Source organism: Rhyacophila brunnea, unplaced genomic scaffold, assembly GCF_057557595.1.
Source record: "Rhyacophila brunnea isolate RB1 unplaced genomic scaffold, BYU_Rbru_1.0 scaffold_7, whole genome shotgun sequence".
In the NCBI taxonomy this organism is placed as follows: domain Eukaryota; kingdom Metazoa; phylum Arthropoda; class Insecta; order Trichoptera; family Rhyacophilidae; genus Rhyacophila; species Rhyacophila brunnea.
Window position 1 is genome coordinate 21,895,663 of NW_028233339.1, and position 20,676 is coordinate 21,916,338.

Sequence of the window (20,676 nt, forward strand, 5' to 3'; positions counted from 1 at the left end):
CTGCAAACAAACCAAAGTCACAGATTTTCTTAATAAATAATGAGTATTAAACATGTAAAAATAATTCTCTGCTTTAGATATGTATAATATATGTAGTATTTTAAAAGAAAAAAACTAGAGTTCGGATTATCCGCATTATCCGTGCCCGGAAAATCGGGAGTCTACTGTACTATTATATTGTGAAACAGGTACGGTAATGCAATAATTCCTGCATAAGACGAAAGAAAATTTTTTAGTTAAGTTAGAGAAAGGGTTAATATTAATAGTATGGAATGTTATTTATTTTCAGTCAAACCTAAATTGATTATTTATTTTAAAAAGATCTGCAAATTCCAATGACATTAATATGGACGAAGCATCTAGACAAAAAAATGACACTCACTTTTTTGTCGGGTCTGCCGAATGGCATAATCTGTTCTAACGCCATTACAATAAAGGTGATATTGCTATAAATTCCCGATGCTCTTTGTCGGGTCTGCCGAATGGTTCGGTTCGAACGGGTTCGCTCAAATGAACATTGACACTAGAAAAACTGTTCTAACGCCATTACAATAAAGGTGATATTGCTATAAATTCTCGATGCGTGATATCGCATAATGGAAATTGCGTGACGTCTACCTATACATGTGCGAATGGCGCTACGCTATATTTACTTGCTAGCTACTGTACTGAGTGCGTTGTCCATCAATGATATCATTGGCAAATTCCCATTAGATAATCAATCAATCCCATTTGATAATCTTGTGTAAAAAATCAATATTTATGCATCAGTAAAGAAAAACTTTTTGGTCCATATATAATACAAAATAAGAAGCCTGAGATTTGACTTATAGTTTACTAATATCAACAATCTAAGAAAGATTGAGAAACTTTGCTTCACTCAACTAAACCCTGCAAGAGTAGATATTATTGATGCACTAGCAAAGCTCTACTAATGTGATCTTAACTAATTTTATATCACTAACATTGTTGAATTTTTGGACATCCTTTACCGGACAAGTAGTGGAAATAAAAAATTGAACATTACCTCCGAGATTTGAAGCATTCTTCTGTCTCCGTATGACGCCATCGTCCATTGAAATACCTGTAAACAGAATGTCTATTTATATTTATAAAAGCATTCAATAAAATCTTTCTTTAATATTAAATAATGAACGCAGGATATAAACCAGTAATTTGAGAAATATGAGACAAAAAAAGTTTGCATTGAGAACATATTGGACATTTAAGTAGTAATTTAATAATTTGTATAGAATACAACATAGTAGGTATATATTATATAATATGTGTGATTTTACAGTGTATTTTTAACGAATTCTTTCTTATCAATAGAATTAGATTTAGGGAAATGTACACAAAAAGAAGTATTTCAGAGTACAAAAGAATACTTTGGTTAAAAAGCCAGACGTCTTCGATATAATAAGGTTAGTATTTACTGTGCAATTTTTATTTGCAATACAAAATATTACAAGTAAACATCCTTAGTTGACACGGGATAAATCAACAATTAAATATTTCAAGTACAACAAGGTATTAAGAATTGAGAGACACACCTTAAACTTAAGAGCATTCTGGTCACAATACATATTCCTACCATAAAAAAGATGTGTTAATAAAATGAATATGCGTGGAAATATTAACAAAGTATGAAGGAAGCATTCAAAAGCATCTAAAGCGATACACATTTTGGTCTAGTAGCTAGTTCAATAAAAATTAATAAGAAATGCACATACAAGGTTATTTTCCATTAATTATTGAGGACTGTTCAAATACCTAATACATAATAGCCATTTTTTTACGACATCAATGTCAGTTTATCTTTAGCTTATGATTGTCATAGAGAAAAGCCATTAAACAATCCATTCAATATTATATTTCAATACCTTTGGTACACAGTTATTAACAAAATTATAATCCACAATCGAACTTGTAAATCAATCATATCTCACCAAGCATACGTGCATCCATTAAAGCTAAGTGATTAGCCCCATCCTGACAATTTTGGTAAATAAGTGACTTTATTTCTTTTAAATAGCTTTGTGTTCTTTTTTTTAATAGTATTATAATCTGTTGGTGATATAGTACTCAACTGAACAAAAAATCTATAATAAAGGATCTATTAGAAATATTGTAAGTGATGCTTCCAAGTTAGATTATGGATAAAAATAACTAATTGATAATTAACATTGGAATAACAATATTGATGGAGGTGTTAGTGAATGCCATGCGTCCATGCCAGAGCGGAGATGCAACTAAAGTAAAGATTCCAGTCCAGCGAGAGAGGAAGTGAGCTGACCTGAAGGCGAGTGAGGCTGCGAAGGGGGGGATGAAGGCGTGGTGGGGGACGACGCGAACGCCAGAAGCCCTCCCAGCCCGCCGGGAAAGACAAAACTGCCACCCGGAGCCAGGCTCAACTGATTCGGCCTCTCCGGCTTCTTATCTCTCACAGTACTGTGATTATCTCGCTTTAAGCTGTTCTCCGGCGAGAGTGTGGCCATCGCTTCCGGCTTCCTTTCTCTTTTCTGATCCCCTGACTTCATCCCGGTAATCGAGCTTTCGTTTTTGCTCTTACTTATATTATTACTATCACGGTTGACATTGTTAAAGCCATTAGGAACTTGTTTGCTATCACATTGAGGGGCTACGCGTCCGTTGCAATTGTTTTCATTGCCGATTCCGTTTTCCTTGACTAACGCCTCCATGTCCTCTTTGCTGAGCGCAAATCTTCTCTTCACGTAGCTGCCATCTTGACATAAGCACAACAACAAAAAAATCTTATGGGGCTTGAAAGCGAACAGCGGGGTGAAGATTAAAGCCTCGACAACCATATTTTGATAATCCTCGCCACGGATAAAAAAAACTGAACTCGGTTACAAAGCAAAACTTTGCTCTTCATTAAGATGGAAGTGATCGTGGAAATAGTAATTTACAAAAAGAAATGCGCTTCATGTACATATTATTTAAAAGCATTCTCATCTGTTTATGTTTAAAAAATTGTGTCATTTGAGGCGTCGATTTCCAAAAACTGAAAAGTCCACATATAGTCAAAATCTAACAACATATTTCATATTGTGTAATGTAATTTCACACAATTCATAATGATCTATAATTTTCAAACTTGTCAAAAAAAAATGTTTGAAAACTTGACACTATTATACAAATAAATGCTGATACATCCAAATATTTATTTTTAAATTTATTACAATTGCGTTAAATGGTTAATAAAAATTTACATATTAATTGAACTGGAGTTTACATTGAACTCTTTTATAATGGTTTTGAAATGAAGTTTTTTATTTTGTTGATTCTAATTTTATCCCGAGTTATTTATGTTGACATATATGATTCGGGCTATAAACCCGTCTTCGAAGCGTTTGACTATAACTTAAGAAGACCGGACGAGTTATAGTCGACCATACTGAAGATGGGTTTATACACCGAAACATTTGTAAACATAAATAACTCAAATAGATACATAGAACATTGAAATGTGTACATTGAATCGGTTTTGAAAATAGACGCATCATTTGTCAAAAGACATACATAACCAAATTACAGATTAGCATAATCAGATTGAGAATTAAAAACGTAGGTATTCAATCTATGAATACATGCTACTATTGAGGAATAACAATTTAACCGTTGGAAAACAATATAATATAGTCTTGCTAAAAAAATACAATTAATAGAACTGCACCACAGAGCTGATATTCACAAGAAATGAGAAATAAGTATCAGTGTTTTATTTACAATGGCGTGATGAGATTTTAGAACCTACATTGTGGCTAGTAGTTGTATCATTTACATCATGATTAAAAAATGGTCATACAATAATCGCTTGCCATTAATGAGTTAGTAATCAGTTCTCAAATAATAACAGAGTGACAGAGGTTTATTTCTGATTACAAATATATTTAAATGGCAAGGGATTATTGCAATAGGGAAATTGTAAGTACAATAGATACATCATTATAATATTGTAATGAAGAATCTTTTGAACAAATAAAATATCTATTATCAAGCTAAACTTGGTGAGGATGGTAAAGAATATGCAAATGCAAATCAAATCAATTTTTTTTAAATTTTATTGCCTCTTTGTATTTCGACACAATCGGGTATATACATAATATAAACACATATTTAAAAATAATCTAGGTGTGCCGAAGGTGTTCATATATTTCATTTTTTAATTGAGTTCTGCTATACAGCTAATATCTTCAGACCAATTCAATTTCGGTCATTGAAGAAAGATTCTTCTTCTTATCATGCTATATCGATGGAGGTGCACTTGTGCAAATCATGGAGGTTCTTAAGCCACGGAATGTGACAACATCCTCTGCTACGTTTACGATTGACCTTTCCTTGGGTGACTTGTCACCCAACTTGTTGGGGAATGCTTTTGTCATCTCATAATGTGGCCGAGATACTGTAGGACTTCTTGGTCCTTTCCCATTCGTTTGAGAACGTAAACATTTGTCACCCAGTCAGTCCAAGGAATTTTGAGGACGCAAAGAAAGATTAAAACTGATAAATTAAGGATGAATATTATGTCCTATAGGATTGTCCAATGTTGAGTAAGGAACAGGGAGAATTACTCAAATCAAATCAGATATTATTTTATGTTTAAAAATCATGGCACGGAGACCGAGTCGATCTTAACACTTTGTAACTTTTCTATTATTTAGGTATGTATGTAGTTTCATTTAAGACATACACAGCGGTATAGTGGCAGAACAAGTGTCTCCGAAGCCATTGAATGAATGAGTGAAAACCATTTATCGTAAAATTGTCTGTTAAGTAACATCCAATCTGTAGAAGAATATATGCCCAGATTTGGAGAAAAATGGACAAACTAATAAAAAACAAATAAGTTTTGGGTAATCGCTCTCGAGATATTCCCGGTAAGAAACCAGCGCTGAGACACTGAAAGATACACCTCGTTTGAGTGTGTGAAGCTGTTGCAAGAAGGTTGAGAGCACATTGGACTGTTTATTAATGTTTCTTACTATGAAATAAGGTGCAGCGTGAAAATGAAGAAACGGTTGACTTGACAAACGATTCTTCAAGCCAGTAAATTCCTGGTGTTTTGATTCGTCAGTTGTCAATCCAAGTGACAGGAACATCTTCAATAATTCTTACAACAGATGTTGCGACAAAAGATCGTCTAATATTAGTCAAATTAACTAAAAAGGAAGAATTCCTATCCAGACAAAAAAAAATGTTAATTTATTGACACTGATTTGATATTTTGCAGACCCTTTACCGAAAGCATATTTGGCATTTAAATCTAGGGTAATAAATATAAAAATAGAAGCTTTGTGAATTATTTCTTTCGGTGTTATTAAAATGTTTGCAGACGTGGAGATGGTTGATCATGTACTCCAAATTGAAAATGATTTTTAATTATAAAATATTCTGTTGAAGTCTATATATTAGGGAAACTAAGTAAGAGTAGGTACATATCGTCGGTGTTTTGTAAAAAGGGTGAATTAACCAAAATGCTATTTTACAGGAGAGGATTTTTAACTTTTGACATTTATTTATTAATTACCTGTGGATGATTATAAATGTCTAACAAGTTTATAATAAGGCTTAAAAGGAATACTGTCTTTATAATATAATATTTTAAAAGGCCTAATATATCACATTTGCTTTTTATCTGTCACAAGTGGATATCGTCGCTTAAGAAACAACACCGCGGAAGTCAATTAATTAAAATTTTCAGGGGAAACAAAAAACGTCTCAAAAAATTGAAAATTGATACCTTTTAACTTATTTTTTTTTGTGTTAAAAGGTATCAATTTTCAATTTTTTGAGACGTTTTTTGTTTCCCCTGAAAATTTTAATTAATTGACTTCCGCGGTGTTGTTTCTTAAGCGACAATATTCACCCTTACTATTATCTTTTTTAAGTACTTTCTTGTGGAGATACAAATTCGTCGTTTTTGCACAACAAAGCAAGTGAGGTACATATTGTTTTTTCCATTAAAATCTCGATTTCGCCAAAATGGTTTATTCACCCTTTTTTACAAAACACCGACGATATATTGACTTATTTCAGTCATATAAAAATTAATTTTCCTTCTGTCATTATTATTTTCCCCAATATAATAGAAATCGTATTATCTAACATTACCAAAGCCAAAGGCTGTGCGTTTGGAGGTGCAAAAAAGAAACAGTATGTCTAGGAAAGCTCGGTGAATAGTGAAGATGTCTATACCTGATGCATGAGTTCTTCTCGTTGGTAAACCTTCGCTTCCTGTTGAGTTTGATCTCATCCTCACAGGAACTCGTTCAGATTCTAAAACAATGTAGATAAAGTAAATGAGAACTCTCCCATTTTTGCTACTATCTCTGATAACAATATAAGAAACCGGGAGCATCAGTTGTTTATTCTTCCAAGGTCTAAAACTAAACTGTAATTGGGCCTCACAACCTGTTGTAGTATTAAAACGATAAAAAAGGTCAATGGGAGAGCAATAACTGTGTAATCCAAATTCCTGTAGATATCAATATATTCTGGTTGTGTGAGATTGAGTTTTGGTTGATGTTGTGTTAGAAATTCAGGATCTATTTCATTCGATGTACTTCCTGCACCATTTAGTATCTTGAATTTGTAATTTGTAATGTTCTCTCATGTAAAGAAATAAATCTGAAATATATGCACAATCTTATAATTATGTAGGTATGAGAATTGGAAAACCAGTCCAAATAATATTTTCACTTCTATTGCCATGTCTCAAACTGAAGAAGTATACTGACACCATGCCATGCCATCTATAATCCATATTGAAGGCTGCTAATGACATATTTCCATACTTCCAGGATTTTTGGTTCACTGCAACCACTCCAACAATCGTCGTTCAACCATAAAAGTTGTTTGTGCAACCGAAAATGCAGGGATAATCATGCGATCTGCTTGTGGCATCACGCACGAAGCAAAGCAGTCTAAATATGGCCCTATCGGTGAGATTAGGTGAGATAACATTTACTTTTTGACAAGAACATAAACAATAAGCAAAGGTTTGCACATATGTGTTCTTTTTGTACCATGTCAATAGCTAAAAAATCTTCATAATTTGTTTCAAATGTACAAATTTCATTATCTATGTTCGACTTCATCATTTTGGTTGTCTATGCTAAAGGCTAAAGATTAAAGGTTGCTGCTTATGGCATGAGTTTCTGGATATGTTGAGGTGACTTGCTTGAACTTATCAAAACAATAAAGTAGGAACGAGGATTCAAGAAATGATATTTTTAAATGATCTTACCAGGACTGTACCCTTCAGGGGGAGGACAAGTCAAATATTTACTGCCAGTTATCACCATTTGATTGCCGGAAAGATTAGGATCAGTCATATCGGCATCTGTAAAAAGACCAAAATGGAGTCAGTCATGTGTTCATAGGAAAATAACAAGTTAAACCAAATATAACACAAATATCTTTGACTCTACAACTGCGTGAATCTAGAGCAGTGGTGTGGGCCGGGTAGATTCGGAAGGGTCTACGATTGTGTTGGTTCAATTCATTGATATAATAAGCATAGTTTCAAAAAATATTATTACCTTCTAAGGATTGTTGCGCTTCCAAACTTTTGGCGTCTCTCTTCCCCCCTCTTGATTCGAATTCTTTTCTTCTAAGGGCGACAGTGGGTTCTGGTTTCTTGGTACTGAGACGAGCCAGCTCACTTTTGTACATGGCCGTTCTGTCTCCTGGTGGCTGCGACTCGAACTGCTTGGTTCTGTTTGTGACTATCTGAACCTCTGGGGCTATTGGATACCTAACAATTAATAATGAAAAACAGTTATTTAAAGTCTATAAGTATATATATAGATAATACTAAAGAATGTAGCATTCTCTAATGAAAAAACATAGCCTCAGAAACACAACTATTAAGAAATTCCTGGAATAATTATGGACGGAGTGGGATTCAAAGCATCTATTGCTTGCTAGGTGAGATTCAAAAAGTTGCTCTTATCATAAAGCTGCTACATAACTGAGGATGTTGTCAAACTGGAGTCCGACCGCTTTACTTATGCGCGCGGTGCAAGGCATTGTGTGTATTTCCTGTTTGATCACGTCACGAAAAAAAGATTGGAAAAGTCTGAAAATTTAGAATTCCCTAATACTCAATAAATAAAAAATAAATAAAATTGTCTTTTTTTCATCTTTAGTTTCAACGGTCTACACAAATTCCAGTCGCACTGGTTAAAAAGTCAGGCTTAAATGTTTGGAGCAATCCTGACGCCATCTATGAATCAAATTTAGTAACGTTATTACCTGTATTTAAACTACAAAGGTGGTAACCATGTATTGATTGGAATTTGAGAACATCCTCAATAACATCCTACAAGAAACACCCTTGCGTCAGTAGTTTAATGGCTGGAGTACTCACAGAGCAAAAGAGACTTTTTCAAGTTGAGTTTGTCGAGCGCAAATATCAATTTCATATGATGTAATTCAATTTTTAATGAGCAGATTTATGAAAAAAGACATGGCATGATAGCAGATATGTCATCGTGTATAATATGCGATTATGCGTTATCTTCAGCAATAAAGTAATTTTGAAGCAAAACTAAATAGATCTTCATATTTATCAAAATATGATATTATGTTCTCAAGGTTATCATAAATGCATTACAAATCCAAAACTGAATATTATTATTGAATGAATATTATTGAAAAAAGCAGTATTCTTGGATGGTAAAATATTTATATTGTATACAAATTATCGAAAGAGATGACCGTATACGTCATCTCTATAGCACCGAGATAAAAAAATTATACGTTGTTCGTGGAGCATTTTCATCCAGACACGTTATTTTGTAAGCCTTAAAAAATATATAAATAAGAAAAATCAAAATTATAATTGAAAAATGATGTCAATCTTGCAAATTTATTAACCTATTTACTGCCGCTAGGTGTATGTATGGCAGTACCTTACAAGTTAAATTTTATTGCAAAAATAAAAAATAAAAATCAATTTTCAAGTGGTAAAAAGAATTCTGTTTCAATTCTAAGTTTTTGATATTCCCAATATATGTCGTTATGTGTTCAACACAAAAAATTTAAAAAAAAAACGTTAAAATAATTGATTTACATTAGTAAAATCCTGTTTAAAGCGGGACATCCAAAGACGTCATTTTTGTATGAGAGGCGTTCCGTTCTGTTCACGGAAATGTTCGCATCTTAAGACGGCATTGGCAGCCAACCGGTTAAGCCATTCTTTATTTTACTGTGATTTTTAGTGATTCAAGCTATTAGGTATATTCTTAAAGTAGGTAAACCATGTAATAGGTAAGAATTCCTGCAAACCTTTTATCTTGTAGCATGGCTTCTAATGAATTAGGAGATGCAGGCGAACCATTTGTCATACTCCCACAGCTGTCATTGGACACAGAAGTGTTTTCGTGGATTTTACTTAAAGTACAAACAAAAGCATTCTTATCGTGCTTCTGTTTCGCAGCACTAGACTTATTAGAGTCCGAATTCACAGCACCACTCAAAGGATCACTGGACTGCACTGCACCCGCATGGTTAACAATCTCACCATCGATTGCACTAAAGTCTGACACCGGTTGCACATTATCTTGAATATTTTCTTTATCCTTCAACAGGGAATGATCGGCGGGATACGAAGGAGGCCATACAGACTTATGAAGCTTCTGCGGACGTGGATAGAATTCCTTCTGCTGAATCACTCCAGACGTGGGATCGTCGGGTGTGACCCATCCTGTCGGCTGACTCGGTCTCCTCAAGAACGCCTCCTTCTGTTCCAGGCTTTTCCTTATTCTGGACAGGAATATCGAATCGTCTGTCTCCTGGCCCGTCACGGTGGAGATGGATTCGTATGAGCTCATACTGTCTTTGCTCTCAGCGGCGGATGAAGTCAACGAAGTGTTCGATTCACGTCTATCATCGTAGTTAAACCTATTCGTATATTGCGCCGGTAGATTGTCTGGGTATTGCAAAACTCTTCCATTGGTACTGTTGGTGAGCCGCAATTGATTGAGGGGGGTGGACGAGGCAGGGTAATCGTTTCCGACATGAGGCCTATGATTTCTGTACGAGTTCATCGACTCCCCGCTGTTGTAAACAGAATTGGAATCTCGCGAAGAATTGAAGGGACTGGAAGGCGGGGAACCGTAATACGGGGAGGATTCGGCTTGTATTCGGGCTCCTTCGCTGGATCGTCTCATGGCTCGAGTGGCGTCATTCAAAGGAACATGAGAACGGGCTTCGGCGGCTTTGGCGCTTATATCCGACCCTGAACCGGGAAGGATGCCGGGATGAATCCGCTCCATGAATTCGCGGATGCCGTTGTCAGGTATATTATTCCTGGTGTCTATCTTCCGGCGGTCCATCGTCAGTCTGGGCTGTTGTTCTGCGGGAGCGGAGTAATCGAGGGGCCTGATGTTATCGGGGTTGATGGGGCGGTAGTGGAGGTGGGCGGGAGTGGCGTACGGGGTGTGGGCACCCCCCGCGGATCCGTTTGCCGCCATCCCGAGGGTTTCTCTCGCCAGGGGCATTTCACCAGTGCTCGTTCGTCTTTCTCGAGATTTATTCTGAGGTCGTTGATTTGTTTCGGGGTTGTATGCAGCCTCACTGAAGTACTGAGAACAAGACAAAAAAAAATTTAGATTGAGTGTTGATTCTACTATAAGTAGTAATAATATCTATCAGTAGTGGTTTTAGTGTTTAAGTGTGCCCTATTAGTAAAATACATTAAGTACCTATAATAATATTGAGATAATGGTGTTTATATTTTTAAGGCAGTGGTGCTCAGTGCTTTGTTGTCAATTGAAAACATTCGATTTTAAGGTGGGTATGAAAAATTCTTTTCGTTTTATGCCATATTTGTTACGAGATGTGGGTAATGATGTTGGCAATCTTTTTCCTGTCTTCCAATATCCTGAATGAATTCTGACGTCAAACGGTCTCGTGAGATTTTTGAGCTAGGACATTCTTCTTTGCTCTGCCTTGCTTAATTCTAAAGTTGTGTTTGTATAACACAAAATTGATATTTTTTCAATTATTTTAGCATTATTATTGAATGGGAAAGAATGGTCCTCAAAATTCATGTAGCTTATAAATATTATCGTGACAAATATAGATAGACAAAATAAATGCCAATCACAAGGTCCAATAGAAAGTTTTAAGAAATATATTCAAAAGAATTGTGTTAAATCGAAATATAATGAAATGTATGATGTACATGTTGACAAATAAATAAATAAATCGAAATTACAATAACCTAAATAACCACAAATATCTTACGTAGCGGAAAAATGGCTAAGTATATGGTTATTAAAATAACGTTTGAAAAGGATGAGGTTCACAATGTAATAATATTTTAGAGCATAAAACTATTTTATATGACCTATGTGTATGTATATAACAAGAAAAGATGGAATACATAATGATACTATCTAATTAAATAAAGTTCACGGATTTTTCAGGATTTTCCCAAATTTTTCAATTGAGATCTATTATAATTGTAACATTATCGCACTTGTGATGTTTAAAAAAAACCTTTTGTAGCACGTCGGCCTCCTTGGGCACGACGTGCAGCTTGAGCAGGCGAGGCGCGCGTTGGATGTAGTGCACGAGATGCGCGTAGGGCCAGGTGGCGACGGAGTGCCCGTCGACGGCGAGCAGCCGGTCGCCCGGCCGCACGCCCGCCCTGTGCGCCGCGCCGCCCGACAGCACGCTCTTCACGAAGATCGTGTCCATCGGCTCATCGACGGCGCCCACGGCCGCGTGCCGCCCATCGTAGAACAGATCCTGAAAAACAAAATTACCCAATTACATAATATGACATTACTTTCTCCGAGCTGGAAAGCTCGTTCAAGGACGTTCGACAACAATCTGAATATGCCAAAACACTTGATTAAGGCTATACTTCAGCTGAGGCATGGTCTAAAAAGATCGTAGGCGATGCGCGGATTGTGCAAATGACGCGAGCCGAACGAAATATAATTTGTCATAAAAATTCAACATGCGTCCTTTTAATGTTATGTTTATTATTATATTCGTAATAATAATAGTATATTCATTGACATGTTTTCTTTTTCAAGTACATGCGGAACGTTTTTAGTCATCTTTACACGATTTAAGAATATATTCCTCCGACGCCATCACAAAACAAATTCGATGTCCCGATGTTCGATCCTAAGATGTTCGATAATATGGACCTCGAAGGGGCGGAGGTTTGTATTAACAGATTTTTGTTTTTACTTGAAATGGATGTTGGCCACTTACACAACCTATTAGCTCCACACTCTGACTCCAAACACACATCAATACATCAACATTGGACGAGCTGTAACTGTAACGTTGTCAAGAAAAATTTAAACTCTTTTGACATAAACAAAAGAAACAGTGCATAGTAGGCGGCGATGTCTGATAACTGAATTCTTCATTCCTTGCTTTTCTCTTGCAAATTCTCCCCACAAGTAAAACTCCCGCTACTATTCAATTTACCAAATAGGTACTTCATTGTTTAAAAAAAGTCTACGAATACCTATAACCTTTATGTATAGAACCTGATTTTATAGGTACCTACCTATCTAATGCCATATAGGTTTCCAGTTTTAACCCGCTGATCTAGATACATACTAGGTATTATAAAGCGTAGTTATTAAATAATAGATAATAGAAACTATACCGAATAGGATTCAGGCGGGTAAACGATGAGGTGACGAAGCGTAAATCCGAAGCCATGTCCCTCCGAGCGCTGGAGTAGGTGGATCCTGGGATCGGTCGGCTGGGTGCGGGTGCGAGGCGGCGGTTGAGGCCTCTGCTGCTGCTGCTGCTGCTGAGGCCGGTGGATGGCTTGGCCTTGACCTTGGCCGGGGAAGTGGGCGGAAGTGCCCGCGGGCGGCGCACCGGGGGGTGCTCTTAGCGCCGCTTGCTGCTGAAAGGAGAAGACAACAATCATTAATATGACTCATCTGAAAAATATTGTATCGGAATGGATTCACGTTAAACAGAAATATAAAAACTAATATACCAAATCTGGAGTCCTCAAATCAAAAACACGTAAGTAATTTTAAATGAAAAAATGTGTTTTTTTTTTTATCTAACTGTGATTTGAGGCCAAGAGCTTGATACGCATCCCATGATACGTGTGCCATGTAAAGCTGAGTGTTGCTAGTTTATTTTTATTCTGATAAAAATGTTGCCAATCAGCTATGGAGGCTGTAAAACTCCCCACAAATTGAATAAAATAAACACCACGTTGGTAGCTGGCCATTCGTTTCGAATAATAATTATACAGCACGTAGCGGATTATCAAGAAAAGGGACGCGCAAATATCAGTTATGCAGATTGTATTAATTGGCCTGAAGATATTTGCGATTGGGCGGACAGACGTCAAGAATAGCGCGGCAGAACAGTGCATCTCGCATCTCCCAGTCCCCACGTTTAATCCACAGTTAAATCAAACACGATCAATTTTACAGTTAATTGTTAATTGTACACGAAAGCAGCTTTGTACAGTTTTTAACTGCAAGATCGAAAAGGATTATCATTTAATTTGACTGTAGAATACGGTGACATTTTCTTGTATAAGTAAGTTGGGCTGTGTCTATACTCAGTTTATTGATATTATATACGTGTATGTCGTAGGTCAAAGGATATTGTTTTAAAAGTCATATTTTTTCAATAGGAATCAATTCAGAGCTTTGTCAAAATAATATTTTTGTACACAATTCGATACAATGGTCACAATATTGACTAAGATTAAAAAGGAATCTAGTATTTTTATTATGGCTCAATCGAGTATTGATTTCCTCTACATTTTCCCATTATTTCACCAAATCTTTTGCATATCTTTTCCAATCCATCATTACTGATCGATGTGGACACATGAATTTATTGCATCTAAATAAATAACAGTCAATTATTATTGGTGAAAAGGCTGTATTAATTAAAATAAACCAATATGTACTATGTAGGTACTTACGTTACATAATTTAATAATAATCAGGACCGGTTTCGTTCGGTTCAATGAAATATTTTCTTACTTGATTGCGGTCGACAACAGTTGAGATCATTTGTTAAATTATATGACATAAGTAAAGTACATAAATTGAGTTTTATTTTAAATAATTATTTTCAAATGTTTGATCTCTTTTTAGATTTGAAGTTATGACGATCGTCCATTGGAATACAAGTAAAACAGAATCAAATAATAACAAATATTGTATAGGTATAAAAGCTAAAATCATATTTAATATACGTAATATAGATATTATCTTATAATAAATATCAAACACTTAGAAATCGACATAATAATATTGTTGATGACGACGAAATAATAACAAATGGCTCGTTTATATACTTATATATAAAAAATAACAATGAAACTTTGTAGAAGAGATCAAGATAGAAACGCGGAAAGTCTTTATAAAAAAACCAACATTATCAGAGGTGAACGTCGAAGAAGAAGCAAGCGAGCAGTCACAATACTATTTATACACTACTACTTTATACAAAATTCAATAATATTTTATGAAATTAGTGATCAGAAAGATAGTGGATTTTGAAAGCAATGAATGCAAGTTCACTATTATTTATTATCGACAGCAAAAACTTTTCTGCGGCAGATGCCTCACTTTTTGTCGCAGAAGTTGCTGCAACCAAACAAATAAATGTACAAACAGGGCGACAACTTCTCGCGATTGTTGCCGGGATTCCTGTTGAGTAAGATTATAATAATTTATCGCCATTTTTTACAAACGACACGCGCACAAAGACCAAAGCGGCCGGTTTTCTTCACTCTTGGCATCTGCTTGCCATTGTATAATAAATAATAGATAATACAATAATACAGAAGTCATGATGACAATTCTGGTAAATTTCAAACGTGGTAGGTGCTATAAATCTGCAGCTTAATGTCATATTTGGCAAGTATTAATATTATAAGACTGATTACAACTACAAAGTTTTGAAAAATAATAACTTATATATTACATATTACTTCATTTGAAAACATTTTAAATCATATACACAAGAGGTCAGCGGGGTGCCACATTTAAAAAAAATAAACGTGGTTGGATTCACCGCACGAATCCTGTGATGCTCTTCCCTTACTCTAATCATGCGAGATGACAACCTGGGAAAACTAGTGATGTTAGGTCAGGTCGAAGGTTGAAAGGAAGAAAGAGCTCTCTCCAGATAGACAGGCCAAATCAATAGTACCACAGACTTCACATTGAGTATTGACGAAAGCCCTGATTGCCAAGCGAGGTGGAGTAAAGCCGTAGAGAAGATTGGCAAACGGCCTATATATCTGGGTCACGACTCAGTCTCAGATCCTGACGACGAAGAAGAAGCAGATACTTGGGTGTTAAAAATGTTGAGATTCCTCCACATTGCGGGAGTCAATATATTTCGTTTAGGACCAATATTGTGATAATTTTTTTGTTATTAAATCAATGACTAATTTTTACACATTGAATCTAAAAACAAGAAAGAAAACTCCAAACTACCTACATATCCTGTAAAGTGTAAAGCACCTTAATTTTTTTGACGAATTTTTATCTGTGCGTATTGCTATAAGTATATTACGAGTATATTGTTTGGTTACTTCATATTCAGACGGTTAAGTAATAAAAACTCTTTAAATAATTGCATAACGCTTGACTTATGACATCTTCTATTTAGATTTAGATGAAATGAGAATACGTCTTCGTATTTTTTTATCTTGATCAAAAACTACATCGCAAAATTTTACTTGCGTTTCGCCTAATGAATAACATCAGTGCGGTCATATGTACATGTACTTTATTCTCGTGCGAATAAAAAAAACAAACATCCCAAAAGACCGGCAGATGTTCAAGATAAATGAAGTCTAATTAATTATTAGAACGCACATTAAAAATGAGTTAAGATAAGACAGCGAAACAATAAAGTTCAATATGCCGCGTGATGCCATGATAATGTTATAATATAATATCTAAGTGTGATTTAAAATTGCGAAAGAAAGATGCAATTATTCTCAATAATTGACATTCATTTTTATCTAGATCAATGTGTAATTACTAATTAGGTATTAGAAAAGCCCAAAGGTTAGAACCCTTTTGAATTAGCAGTGTTGCCACACGGGACGGAATGAAGACAAGTCAGTATTGTGGATAGAGCAATTCGAGTGAAAAGGGAGTTATTGGGATGTATCGCTCCACTGTACCTACACTGTCTTAAACTGGGGTTCGAGTAAAGATTCACTTATAAAAGAAAGGAAAACGAATGTTCAGTCTATTGCCAATTTGGTTTTATTTTAATAATGGAATAAAATAGAAACAGATGTCACTCGACATTGACCAGCTTATAGAATGATAATAAGCAAAGTATTTCACTTAAAAAAACAAACAAAATTTAACGATCGTGTATAAAACAATCAAAAACAGATAGGTATATAAATAATATTCGTAGCTAAATAATATAAACATATTCTCTCATTGAACTCTGTTTCTCTTTTAAATTTGAAGGATACAGCCAATTTTTCAGTGTTTTGACAAAATATTCAGGAAACTCAAATCTCTTACAGTGATCAGAACATATTCAGTATAAACGATTTTTTTTATTCAACAAATAATTCACAATATTTAAGAATGTAACATTCTTTATTGAACATACATAATTTGAAAACACCGCAGAAACATACCTAACAGAAAATATCTAGAAAAAAAATGCCTCCCGATAGGACCAGTATCGGTTGGACAATAATTGTTATTAGCATAATGACAATAACAATTACTTTATCGTGCACGTTCAACGTCAAGTAGGCTGTGATCCTCCATTCAGTATCAAAACTGACAATGAATCACACTCACATTGTCAATCTTCAAATAAAACAAACGTATTTTTATTCAATTTCCCATTCGACCTTTGGCCTTTTGGCACCCAATGCACTCATCGTCAAACTATTCACTTACTGGATAAAAAGCCTACTGCGCGACGGTAAAGGGCAACTACAATATGAATGAAGTACCTAATACGATGAGGTTACGCGGGCTACCCCGTGCTTGATTTGAAAACGACGTTTAGTTAAGCTTGTAAAATAAATATAAATGGTTAATGCTTCCTCTTCAAAATCTCAATGAAATCATATTACACTATAACTGATCGCAGGTACACACTTTTTTACATTTTCACGGGTCGTATTAATTGTATGGGTATGGCTTATCGACCAATATCTATTTCGCGTTGGAATACCGATTATTATCACTTGGCTCTAATTTCTAGAACATTCCAAAAGATAGACACAATAAAAACATAGAGCTGAGGAGAGCTGTAGTTTACGTAGCATTGGTTCTACGCTCTACATACCAACCAATTACTACAAATTGTATATTGAAGATTAATTATCGTGGGTAAAAGTTTAAGAACCCGTGGTGTAAAATATAAACATACTCATATGTAGACGTCTAACCAGCAGCTTTCAGATTGAGCACGGGATAGTACATATTATGCCTACGTAATATGGCGCCTCGAGGCTCGAATTGCGTGGGAGAAATAATTAGATTTGCACTGATAAAATAACACAGAAATATCATTCATTAATATTGTATCGGGATAATCTTATCAGTGCACAGCTATCAATATATATTGGATTTTTAGACATTATTAAGCCTCAGCGCCAAATTATTGAATGTTAGGTACCTAAAGACAGTGGTGAAGACTCCATACTAGGAGAATATTTAAATCCTACCTTTTTAATAATAATAATTGTTAATTGCCTATTTACGAATTTAAATAATAATTTCATTATTTTATATTCTACAATAAAAAAATAAATTGGTACATTTCACGCATACAACACATACAAACGATTACACATGTATTATAAAAAAACACACGAACACAATGTCAAAACCTGAGGCTATAGGTATAAAAACCTGACATGTTTACAGTGATGCATTTTTGTATAAGTACATAAATAAATATAATAAAATTTCTTATTCATTATAATAAATTTTGTCCAGTAACATACTGAAGATGAACAAAATTCAAATTTAAATCTTGTAAATAGGTTACCTATATAACTACTGTCCTAGGAATTTCTTTCAGTTACCAACAACAGTCTAATCTTAGTCACTGCCTAAAGATCTGCATGGAAATGAAGAAAACTTATTTTTTGTGGTAATAATAATAATAACGCAAAGGGTCGTCCATATATAACATCACGCCAAACGGCGGAGAGCAGGTATGATCTTAAAAATTGTGACGAAGGGAATAAAGGGGGACTGTAGAAAATGTGTTGTCACAACTCACAACCCTAACAAATTACAGCCTGCGAAACATTAGGAACCTCATTAGTAATAATATAAAAAGAGTGGTTATTGTCCGGCAAAATGAAGCCGTGTTTCTTGCGTATAACGCACGGTAGAACCTCAATTTTATTATTATTAACTTAACTATGAAACGTTATACCATCATGTTGCTTCTCAGTATGGCTACAAAGTTAATCATATTTTCTACTAAATTAACTAAAAATAATTATAATACTTTATATTTAACAAAAAAAAAAAATCAGCAACACGTACTTGCAGTTTTTAAATGACTGTAGTCATTCAAATCAATATTTACCGGCGACATGTACAAAATATATTTAATTCAGTCATAGACATTATATTATATCTTACTCTAACGCATATTACGGATATATAAGAGTGTCGAATGCTTTCTCTTTCTATGGTTCGTTTTTCTTCAGGTCATGGTAGGAACCGTATTCTGTACCACGTATGTGGTTTTATAATATGATCGATTCGATGGAGTGGTAAAAAAAAAATCATGTCAATTCTACAGTTTACAATGTTTACATCAATGCGTTCGAATTATGGAACTTAATTGCGGGGATTGTCTATAACTGTGGGCTGATGATAGTAATGATTTATCATCGAAGTAAATCAGGTTAATGCGCGAGTTAATATACTCCCTCGAGCAAACAGTGTCCTTGCAAGGCAAGCGAGAATCGCGCTTCTTTGATAGCAGCCATGGTTCCCTTAAAAGGAGGTCTTGCGTGGACCAGAGCTTCAGACGGCTGTTCTATAAACATGTAGGCCCTTGGGACGAAGATGCACTTGGACCGAAGCGATATGGGTCTATTTGCGGAGTTTTTGCACTCGAGTAGACACATGGAAAGAAATATTATTTATTTCAAATTTATTAACTGCCCAACGAGGCCACTGTAGCCGGTGATAGTGATTGGTGCTAGTAATACATTATGTCGAGAAGGTTCTGTGTTAAATCCTCAGTTCATTGAAAATTTTACAGGTTGATTTTACAATAAGTAATATGTCATACTGCGTGTATATGGGTAGAAATAAATATTAAAATAAAATATAGGTAATACCTATATGCTTGCACGCCACTTTTTGTATTAGTGTATCGGTTGAACGAATAGCAAACAATTTAAATTTTATTTAATATTCATAACGACATTTACATTTATGTATCCTTTTTGCAATTTTCATACACGAATTCTAGAATAACGAGTACCTAAATAGGTATTAACCTATTTATAGGTACCTAGGTATTAACCTATTTAGGTACTTAATTTCACAAAGTAGTATCTGGCGTTTACTTACGAACATAATAAACGCTTTTGAACGACACGTTGATACTGTTTATGTAGGTTTATTTAAGGCATAGGCTTACCAAAGGTCCACTATAATAGTCAGGCCGTGACACGGGACTGAAATCTTCGATGTTAAATAAATGGTAATAATTTGAACGAAATGTGCTATCTAAAATCTTCCTTTATTGCGAATAAGTTAAATAATCAATAAATAGCACCTACCATCGAGATTGATGATGGGTCTAGAAGTCATTTTGTCTCGGCTTATGATTAGTATTGTTTTCTGATCCACACGCAAGAAAGAGATCGATCATTTCAGTCCATAAACGTCATCTTTATACATATTTAAAACCTATATATATTAGGGATAGAGAGTGTACACATTTAGCCAAGATTTTTACCTTTTATATTGATGGCGTCTCGTATCACATGAATTGAGCGTATTTTCGTTATTGATATGTCAGTCATCACCAGGCAGTGTTAAAACGAGGTAATCAAATTTTGTGTGTTTTTTTTAATTAATATTTTTAATATAAGTACCTAATTTTGTTCGGTTTTGGCAAAAAAAAATAACCATGCATATCCTCAGGGGAATATCGCTATGATTACATTTTGGCCACTAGCGTGCATTTGTTTTAGTGTCATTTTAAAGGGATCTAAAGCAAAACGTATAAATTCTCCTCTTCTATTCAGTTATTCAACTGATAGTTCTTTGGCAGATATGTCATATTATGTTACAAAGTATTGACATTACAATGACTCATATGAGAGAGAAATCGGTAATTAGTTCCCAATTATTTACACATAGCGCAAACTTTCACACGCTAGAATCTAATTCTAGATAAAGAGACGACGTCGAAAAACGCTCAAAAGAATGTCGCGCAAAAGAAAGTGTAAAATTATTTTTAACTTACGACATCTTTAACACCAGAATCTTGTTTATTGTGGAGCGTATTTATTGTTGTAGAATCTGGATTAAAGATAACAAACAATATAGGTATAGTTTAAAGTGAAACGTCTTGATTACACGCTTTGTACAATCAAAGAGGCAGTCAGCTGCTTGTTCATAAATACACGCACTCTCTACCAGC

General features: G+C 34.8%; 1 protein-coding gene across 38 annotated transcripts in view; it reads right to left on the minus strand.

The window, feature by feature from the left end:
• LOC147064624 (rho GTPase-activating protein 21-like) overlaps window positions 1–20,676 on the minus strand; it is a 466,312-nt gene that overhangs the window by 60,748 nt on the left and 384,888 nt on the right. For 10 of the 38 annotated variants that reach the window (XM_085957822.1, XM_085957819.1, XM_085957815.1 and 7 more), the window contains 7 exons: window positions 12,668–12,916; window positions 11,533–11,784; window positions 9,316–10,613; window positions 7,566–7,780; window positions 7,271–7,366; window positions 6,220–6,300; window positions 1,028–1,084 (listed from right to left, as the gene is read on the minus strand). In XM_085957822.1, coding sequence (XP_085813948.1) covers window positions 1,028–1,084; window positions 6,220–6,300; window positions 7,271–7,366; window positions 7,566–7,780; window positions 9,316–10,613; window positions 11,533–11,784; window positions 12,668–12,916 — 2,248 coding nt within the window. Of the gene's footprint in view, window positions 1–1,027; window positions 1,100–2,296; window positions 2,747–6,219; window positions 6,301–7,270; window positions 7,367–7,565; window positions 7,781–9,315; window positions 10,614–11,532; window positions 11,785–12,667; window positions 12,917–20,676 lie in introns of all 38 variants that reach the window. The other 28 variants (XM_085957809.1, XM_085957807.1, XM_085957805.1 and 25 more) reach the window with 5 other exon arrangements.